Raw genomic sequence first — 9,833 nt, forward strand, 5'->3', positions numbered from 1 at the left:
ACTTAAATCTCGCGCCCGGAGTTTACCACACTTCCACTGCTCAAGAAGACACATTCATTCCAAGCTATTCCAACCCAAATGGAGAACAACACTTGTCTCGATAAGTCATAGAGTTGACGGGCGCCCTCGCACAGAAGACGGCCTTGGTGAACCAACTCTTGCAGCGCACCGAGATGCACTGTGCCCCAGACGAGGTGTCTCGAAGTAGGACAAGGGCAAACAAAGAATCTCTCCAGCAGCGTCCCGGCAAGCAACCATTTGACCAGCCACGAACCAAGCATTCAAGCAATGTACACTCCCGATTGGGCCCCGAGATGGCATATACTCCCATCTTAAAGCGTGGAGGAGCGTGCACTCACGACTAAGCCCATAGACGGGCATGCATTCACGGTTGGGGTCACACTCCAATAGTCAACATGAGCAACCTTCCAGGCGAAGTGTTCATTCGCGGCTAAGCCCGCAAGGAGCATCATCCACCTCATATCGGAGTAAGCAGCACGATGGACAGAGAGAAGCAATCACTCAATCCGACTCAAGTTCAACCGGCAGCCTGCGAAGACTCGCTTGCCTGCTAGAAACATGCTACACACACCGCATCTGCGGCGTAAGCGAGCCAAACACATGAAAGAGCAGCTTAGACCAGCAAGTCACGGTTTGGGACAGTCGAGAGCTCCATTACTTTCAACAAAGGCAAATTCAGGAAAAAGTGAAGAGACTCCTGACCAAGCGATTGTGCAATTTCCAACGCAACGAGGTCACCGACAAGGCATTACGACGGAACATGACCAACATAAGCAGGTCACCCTTCATGGACGAGATCGAGCAGGCAGAGCCTTCACGCGAGTTCAGCATGCCACATTTCACATCTTTCAAAGGGGATGAAGACCCGGAAAGACACTTAAAGCACTACTGAAGCGCAATGATCCTCTATCGAAACAACGATGATCTCATGTGCAAGATATTCGCCACCACTCTACAAGGCGAGTCGTAATATTGGTTCTACACCCTACCACCACAATCCATCCGGAATTTCGACGAACTTTCTTTGGTTTTCACCAAAGAATAGTCATCATGTCGCTCGATCAAAAATAAGTCCAACCATTTGTTCGACGTCAAAAAGAACCCAAAGGAGTCGCTTCACGACTATGTGAGGAGGTTCGAAGCAGAGAAGGCAAGGATAGTTGGATGTAACTACTTGATAGCTAGAGCAACCTTCCAAAAATGACTTCTAGCAGACCACCAGCTATTCGGAAAATTGATCATGAAAAAAGATCTAACTCTGGCACACTCTTTCACTCTGGACAAGGCTCGCTAATGCACATTCAAGGACTTGAAAAAGTACCCGACATCACCTCCCTACTATCCAAACCGGAAGCAGCGGAGGACTTATTCTCATGTTTAACAGTATCTAAAGCAACAATAAGCTCTACCATCATGCTAGAAGAGCTGGGGGACCCGACTACCTGTATTCTACAGTTCAAAAGCTCTTCTCGATGCTATTAAAAATTCAAAAGCTATCTTTGACGATAGTTGTTGTAACCCAGAAGCTCAAGTTTTACCTTCAAACACATGCAGTCATCCTCATGACGCACTATTTCGCCCAATCCAGACACGCGACGATAAAGGCGTAAGATCCTGGCGAATGCAAAATTTTCTGACGAACGCAACAACTCGGCCTAAAAGACACGCCAAGGGCAGATGAACACTGGCAGGAACACTCAGAAACAAGTTTTGTCCTCGTCGCCCCAGAAGATTCTACATAAGAGCAACATGTATCGACAGTTGAGCACTACCTCCTACTGCGCGTCACACGGCCCTAGCCGACCCTTACTCCATTATTCAGCTCTAGAGTGGCCCAATACCGGCAGTTGAGCATCTTCTACTACATGTAACATGGCCCCAGCTCCACAGCTCCCTACCGTGCCTTCACGCTTAGCCTTGGCAACCCAACAAAGCGGCCCAACGACGCCCTGGAAGTAGCCGAGCACACTCTAGTCGTGCCTGCTCCACCCAATGGAGACTTCTGGCATTTGCATGTCGACGGCGCATCCAACTACAAAGGTTCAGAAGCAAACGTGGCCCTTGTTACCCCAGGCGGTTCGATGCCTAAGCAGACAATCATTCTAGGTTTCAAAGCATCCAACAACGAAGCAGAGTACGAGGCCCTATTAGCAGGCTCCGAATGGCAAAAAACTTGGCGATGAAGAAGCTTGCAATTCATGGGCAGAGATTTGGAGAAATTTTTCCAAGAATATGGCATCAAGCAACACATGTCCATGCCAAAATATCCTCAAAGCAATGGGCAGGTCAAAGCATCCAACAAAATGATCCTCGACTGCCTCAAGAAATCCCTCACCAACAAGAAGGAAAAATGGCCAGACGAACTCCCTGGATGTCTGTGGGCATATCGCACCACCAAAAGACGAGAAACCGGTGAGACTCCTTTTTCTTTGGCATTTGGTTCGGAAGCAATCATTCATCCCAATGTCACCAAGCCAAGTATCACCACTCTACTACCAAACATTGAGCAGAACAATAAGAAGATGGTCACAAGCTTAGATCTGGCAGAGGAGAAGCGCGAGCAGACCAGTACCCGCAATGCAGCCTACCAGCAGCAGCTCCTCTCCAGCTACAACACAAGGGCTAAGATCCGGCAGTTTTAGCCCGGATATCTAGTCCTAAGAAAAGCCTTCATCAGTGCCCGCAGAGAAGGCTCCAAAAAGATGAATCGCATCTGGGAAGGTTCGTACAAGATCAATAGAGTAGGCAGTAAGAGTAATTACACCCTCGCCACCATGAAACGACAAAAAGATCGCAAAGCAGTGGAATGCCTACAATCTAAGGAAGTACAATGTGTGACCTCCCGCTCCATCAAAGCCCGAGGACTATCCAGTTGTTATACAGTTCCTACCTTACAGATAAGTTCTAGTTCGTTTCACTCGTTTTTCAATGAGGAATTCATAAGTAATCAGAACTTGGCTCGGCTACATGCTTACAACAACTGATCACTTCTGCATTTCAAAAGAAGACCGCGCCCTTCTTAGGGACTCATCGCAGGAATTACACCCCCCGAGGGACCAACCATGTTCTCCAGTGCGAGAGGGTAAACCAATTCCTCGACACCCACATAGGTCAGCTCTCCAAGACGAGAGGATAAACTTTACACTCCAAATATCCAAACGTGGATGAGCCTGGCTGCCTTAGTATAACTAGATGCACGATGGTTTGCGCCAGGATTCTCAGAAGTAGCCACAATGGTCTTTTTCAAGGCTTAGCTAACTGAAGGATTTTAGGTCTCTTGGCCTCATCTGCGAGGAACCGGACCCTAGAAACGGAGGGGGCACATTATGCAGTACGCCCTACAGACAGCTGCCTAGGAACCCTAAAGCTGTTACTGAGTGCACTAAGGTAGCCTACGGTTTCCGGAAGACTGCCTACGGCTTGCCCTTCAAGCAATAAAACCACGCTAGACTTATACAGCCGCACATTCTTGTGAAAAGGTTAAACAAGCTAGCGTGCATATACGAAGTTTTATCCACTGCCGACATGTTACGTGGTCGATAAACTTCACATCTGCCAAGCGCAGAACAATCTACACCAAGTCCTAAAATGTTGTGATACTTACTACACAGCCTACGAAATTGGAGAAAGCTAAGGTTAACAACCTAGTGGTTACGCGGACTTGTCTATTTCTGTAAGTAAGGCATCCAGCTACCAACCCTATGGCTAACAACTTTGCAAAGCTCTACACCAACACCTACGACTGCATAGGCTACGCGAGTCTGTCTGCTTATAGAAAAGTAGCACACCTGCTACTGGTGTATAAAGTTTAAAGGTTAGGGCATGAACAAACGAAGCGAAGATGAAGAAAAGCGAATGAAGCATGTTCATAAACAATTAGCAAAGGCTGAAGGAGTTCAAGCAAAACAAGCTACAAGGAAAAACAAAGAAAATCCTAAAGACTACCTAGCTTCGAAATCCCACGACTATTCGGTCGCCACACCTTAAGCAGCTGCGACACGCTTAGCAGCGGCATCATCCAGCATTTCACCCCCAGCTGCCTTAGTCTGGGCACCAACTTCTCCAACTACTTCACCAATGGAAGCCTCAAAAGTAAAAGCAAGCAAATCTTCCGAAGAAATAGAGAAGGTCTCGAACCTCGAGCGCATCCTTCTCACCCTTCAACTGCTCATTCTCCTCAAGCAGACCAACACGGACGCGCTGCAGCTCATCCACTTCCTTCTTCAGACTTTCGTTGATCTTCAGTACACCTTGCAGTTCCAACACTTGGTGTTCAAGCCTATCGACGATTCTCTTAAAGTGGATCACTTGATTATAAGCAGCAATCAACTCTTCAACCTTTGTATAAGCAGCGAAATAAAGCTCAGAAACTGCAAACTCAAGATCTTGAATCTAAGGTATGTAACATCCAATCTCCTTCTCTACATTTTCATACTTAACTTGGATCGCGTCAAGCCTAGTCTTCAAGTCAACGATCTCTTGGCGAGCAGTCTCGAGCTGCAGAGAATTGGGGGTAGAAATATTAGACCCCTTCAAAGCAACGAGCTCAGAATCCAACCTCTTCATCTCCTCAGCCGAGGAATAAACTTCAGCTGCCATAGTCTTCGCCACCTCCTTGGCAACCTTGCTACATCTGCATCATAGCAAGCAGAGCAGTCATTTTATGTTGGGTTATATGCTTCGCAAAGGAACTTAGGCAAATAACCTTTCTAACGCCATCAACAAACTTGACACAAGCGTCCATGTCTTCAAGCAGATCTGGTCTTGATAGCACATGGATCTCAGTAGCCTTCCCAGAAGCAGGCTTAGTGGATTTCTCACAGCTGCCCACGCGAGCAGTCTCATTTTTCCCAGCAGGCGTATCAATCTCTGCAGCAGAGAGAGTGGGCCTTAACGCCACTTTAGCAGCAGAGTTCACCTTATCGCTCTTCATAATAGCAAGCCTCTCCAAAGGTGAACCAGACTTAGCTCCCAACAGACGTCTTGGTACAGACTTCGGCACTGGGGCACGACAGGACTTCTACGCTGAGCAATCCTATCAGTAATCGTACTAGCTATTCTCGATAGCAAGCACCACATGCTCAGATCTAGCAGTTTCATTTTTTTTCCCATCAGAAAAAGTCATGCCAATCACAGACCTCTCGACAGCAGGGGACCTTCACCAGCAGTGGAAGAAGTCTTCAGTTTTCTCTTAATCAACATCTCTTGAGCAGGTGGGGAAAATCTCTTCTTTACACCTTCATTCACAGTAAGCTCTACGACAGCGATCAGATAAGCCAATGCATCCGCCTTAATCCTCTTTACCTCATCTTTCGGGGACAGCCTACCTTTCTCCCGATGAAAAGGGCTAAGCAGTCAACGACATTCATAGTACCCAGCATTCTAGCAGGCAAGAGGCCTGCATGCCCAGCATTCCAGCAACCCATGAGCTCCCACGACCTCCTCATTTCTCCCAATCGCTAGTCTGGCCTGAATCAGGTCCAAGAGCCCAAAGGACATGAACCATACGGCTCGCCTAGCACTGCTCCCTAGCGCCACAATCCGTGACCCCAGCCGCACAAGCTGCCCTTGGCTCTAGCCTAGCCAAGCCGAGCTGCCCAAGCAGTGGTCCCTGCCACAACACCTCGGCCCATGCCGAGCCGACTCTTGGCCCCAGCCAACCGACGTGCTGCACCACCCCGACGGCTACCCCGCAATAGCACTATCCAAGAAGAAGACAAGAAAAATTAAACTTTTCTTACATTGGTGCGGCATGGAGAAGACAAATAAATCAACGAAAGACGGTCATTTGCACGGGCAAGATGTAGAAGATTGTTAGAGGAGGGAGAACAAATATCCTCTAAGCTCTCTCTCTCTTGTAGAGTAGAGTAAATCACTCTCAAAAGTTGATTTAATAACCCACTTAAGGTGGACTTCAAAAGACTTCGAGAGAACTTTATTTCCCATTCCTAGAAGGACCTAATTTCCTATTAAAGAGAGAATCTACATCAAAATAGGAAGCAGTCATACGTACCCTAGAGCAAGATGATCTCTACACCTACTGCCATTTCCTACGAGCAGCCCAACAGGTGTGAAGGCATTTGTGGAGCCAAAAATAATCACAAGACGACATGTGGATTTTTGGACAAAATAGGTCAAAAATACCCTTGAGGTACAACGGGATTCCTACGCGCGAGCAGCGGACAATCATCATTCAACCAAATCAAAAGTGCCCAAAATAGGTAACAAATTCAAAGTTATTTCATCCATCCTCATCCTATATTTTCCACAACGTAATTATTTCATAACCTTCAAAACATCCTATATAAATTACATAACCCCCAATATATTTATTCCAAAAATGTGTTGATTAACCAATTAATGGATTAATTGCCTAATTAATCCATTAAATCACACATTAAACCATAAGTTACACCCTATCCCTATAAATAGGCTCTCATTTTCACCAAAAGATCATTCCAACACACTTGCAAAATTCTCAATACTTTCTAAACATTTTTCTCTTTAAATTCTAACTTTGGCATCGAAGGTTCTTCGGCCAAAACCCCCCATTCATCGTGGGCGCTTGAGGCTCTTGACCTTGACCCTAAGGTGTTAATTGTTTTGTAGGTGCAACTTTGTCCAAGATCAAGGAAGAAGAAAATTGCATCCACAAAACCAAACTGCATATGTAGTAAGAAACACTTTTTTTTTTGGGGGGCGGGGGGAACCCTGGAAGGGTGAGTATACACAGAACCATTTTTGGCAACAACGAACCTTCAATTAAAACAAACAATATGGTGATTTAAATAAAATTAAAGAAATCTGAACACACAGGTCACTTATTGATTCACAACGATCCAACAATGAAACCATGCAACTTCCATGACAAAGAAAGATCATGCCAGAGATTCTCACGTTGAATTATAGAGGACCTGGGAAAGTTCCTTCCGCCCTCTGCTCCTCCCACTTCTCAATCTACAATAATGCATGCGCATGATAAAATAAAAAATAAAATAAAAAGGCTAGATTTTAGATTTAATATATAAAGTGCTACCAACTCCAGTAATTGGAAAACCCTCAACAAGTCAAAAGGAAAAGTACGAAAACAAAAAAAATGTAAAACAAACAAACACACCCAGAAAAAGTAAAACAAAATAGATAGTCACTACAAGATTCCTATTGATAGCCATACACTGGACAAATTTTGAGAGTTTAATTCTGGTGCTTCAATCCAATTGGTTTAACAAATATTATTTGGTCCAACAACTCTTTCAGAGGAAAAGAAACCTTATAAATTGAACTTTCCTAATCTGTATAAAGGAGAACAAGCCATTAACAGTTTAATCCATGTATAAAACCATGCAAACAAACAATCCATGTTCTTAAAACAAATTAAAATATCAGGCTCTGACTAATGTGTGTGCCTGTGATTGTACATTCCTTAATGTATGAAAGGCTATTTATTATCCTCCAACATAGTGGGTTAAATGCCTATAGGGACTAACAAAAGCACCAAATAATTATATATCCAAATTAGTAATAAAGCCAGCAAGTTAACAAGAAGAGGGCAACCATATGAGAAAACTCCAATATGATAGTTCAAACACATATCATAGACTGAACCATGTTCAACCTATAATTGTAAAGGTTGAACTGCGGGCATTTTATAGAAAAACCTTTCTCCCCATACTTGCAAAATACCTTTTTATCCCGTAACAATGCAACACGAACAGAGAAGAAGACCAAAAGGATTTTTTTCCCATTCTCACTTTATATTTCACAGATTTAAGTACATGAAGTGCTTCAAGAAACATTTGCACAAAAAGAGTACATCAGTTATGAAGTATTGGAAAAGGTCTGACCAATGTACTCACCCATTCACCGGGGCAGAGGGAGCGGTAATATTTGGCAAATTTCTCACACTCATTAGATTCTTCACCCCTTGCTGCAACGCACCTGCAATTGGTTTTACATGTAAGAATGAAAATTCTCAATGAATAGTTTACTGTTGAAAAACTAAGTGCTAAAGTTTGGAAAGCTACCTATGAAACTCAATGTATCGCGTGAAACAGTGCCTAGTTTGATTTGTTGTGGGAAATCGAAAATCAGCAGGTGCTGTTTTCAGCTCAATCTGAAGCAACACAGCACAAAACTTAATGTACGCAGAACAATATTGTAACAATTAATTGAAAATACAGATAAGAAAAACAGATAAATCCATCAAAATGGCATTCCGCAATCTAGAACAATATCAGTTTTATGCTGCCTTCACACTTTACATCTTCAGATGTTTCATTCTTCAAATTGGATTAATTCATTAGACTATACGAACTAGTGTCAACTTTCAATCACTGAGAATATGTATACACAAAAATTAAAAGGAAAAATCAAATCTCTGAATACAGACCACGCAGGTAACTTTCACGGGTCGCATTACCAAGAAACATCCTATAATACTTATTACAAGTCATGCATAAGTACACAATTTGTCATTAACTGAAATTTGAAATTAAATATATGATCAAAGTTTAGGCGAGGACTCGGTTAATCCTTGCCATATAAGCACCGAATAAAAATGCGGGCATTCAGGAATATCGGAATGAAGCAAACATTAACACACAAAATTTTCAAACGACATTCAATCATTCTGTTTTAGATCCAATTGATTCACACTGCTCAGAAAAGGTAACTGGCCCCAAATTATACTCCATACAACAAATCATAATGCTTAAAGATCTCCATACAATTATAACTCGAGCAACTCAAATTTCTTTTGATCAGGAAACGAGGGTTTCATAAAACCATAATAAAACGAAGACAAATCTCATGACTAAAGTTATTGAATTCTATCTCGCAAATAATTGATGAACAAGAAACACAATAAATAAATCAGGAATCTTAACAGGCCAAATCTACAAAGAAATTACCCAGAAAATAGTCATAAATTAAAAAAAAAATTAAAACGAAAACCGAATGCAAAATTAACAAAACTCTGGAATACAAACAGAATCTATATAGATTACATATCGATTGGGAGAACAAAGAGAAGAATCAAACCTCGGCCATGACTCAAGACTAACTCGTTGATGGAGGGGACGAGCGAGAATCGGAGACGCAGGAAAAGCAAATATAAGAAATGGGAGAGTTGGGATGGAGGTGGATGCCTGGATGGGCTCTCGTGCGGGCCCACGTAATTCTCAATAAATAGTACGTCAAATTACGCTTTTGGTGCATATAATTTAGGGAATTTTTAACGAAAAGCATCCGGTACTGTTCATTTTAACGAAAAACCATATTTTTACACTAAAAAATCAATCATGATACTATTCACTTTACTCTTTATTTTGTCCTTATCATTAAAACTCAAAGTTTTCAAGCCCTTTTCATTAGTTTTCTTTATAATTTAATCCAATTTCTAATTTTGGTCTCTCTCATTTCTACTTTGGCAAATTTAGCAGTGACATTTTTATTACTTGGCAATTAAGTCCTACAAAATTTGACATTGTTAAGAAATTTGCCGGAATTCTTACGTTCAAGGTGGATGAACGAGTTTTGGATGGAGGTGGATTGTCTGCCCTCTAATTACCATACTCTTCACATCCCCTCCTATTTGTGAGGTCACGGTTAAGCTACGTCAACATTTTATATTGATTTTTTTACAAAAATAATAAAACAAAAAGTAATAAGAATATAAAATGTTGATGTAGCTTAACCGTGACCACACAAAACAGAAGAGAATGGGAAGAATATGAAAATGGGAGGGCAGACAATCCACCTCCGTTTTGGATAGGCCTGGTCAGGGTCCTGTACAGTTTGGTAGTGCCCAGAAA

General features: G+C 42.8%; 2 protein-coding genes across 2 annotated transcripts; one reads left to right on the forward strand and one right to left on the reverse strand.

Annotated features, from left to right (window-relative positions):
• Positions 1 to 2,219: 2,219 nt before the first annotated feature.
• Positions 2,220 to 2,663, forward strand: LOC139190970 (uncharacterized). Its single transcript, XM_070811465.1, has one exon. The coding sequence runs from the start codon at positions 2,220 to 2,222 to the stop codon at positions 2,661 to 2,663; it is 444 nt and encodes a 147-aa protein (XP_070667566.1).
• Positions 2,664 to 6,690: 4,027 nt separating this feature from the next.
• On the reverse strand, positions 6,691 to 9,209 carry LOC114820661 (cytochrome c oxidase subunit 6b-2). Its single transcript, XM_029091790.2, has 4 exons — positions 9,061 to 9,209; positions 8,046 to 8,134; positions 7,878 to 7,959; positions 6,691 to 6,978 (listed from the first exon to the last, which is right to left on the reverse strand). The coding sequence occupies exons 1-4, from the start codon at positions 9,067 to 9,069 to the stop codon at positions 6,925 to 6,927; spliced, it is 234 nt and encodes a 77-aa protein (XP_028947623.1). The 5' UTR covers positions 9,070 to 9,209; the 3' UTR covers positions 6,691 to 6,924.
• Between the last annotated feature and the right edge of the window lie 624 nt (positions 9,210 to 9,833).

This window comes from Malus domestica, chromosome 13 (assembly GCF_042453785.1).
Source record: "Malus domestica chromosome 13, GDT2T_hap1".
Lineage (NCBI taxonomy): Eukaryota > Viridiplantae > Streptophyta > Magnoliopsida > Rosales > Rosaceae > Malus > Malus domestica.

Coding starts and splice junctions, on each gene's coding strand:
- LOC139190970 (XM_070811465.1), top strand. CDS start 2,220: ATGGGCAGAGATTTGGAGAAATTTTTCCAAGAATATGGCATCAAGCAA.
- LOC114820661 (XM_029091790.2), bottom strand. Junction 7,960..8,045: donor CGATACATTGAGTTTCATAG/GTAGCTTTCCAA, acceptor AACCAATTGCAG/GTGCGTTGCAGCAAGGGGTG. Junction 6,979..7,877: donor CCCTCTGCCCCGGTGAATGG/GTGAGTACATTG, acceptor GCATTATTGTAG/ATTGAGAAGTGGGAGGAGCA.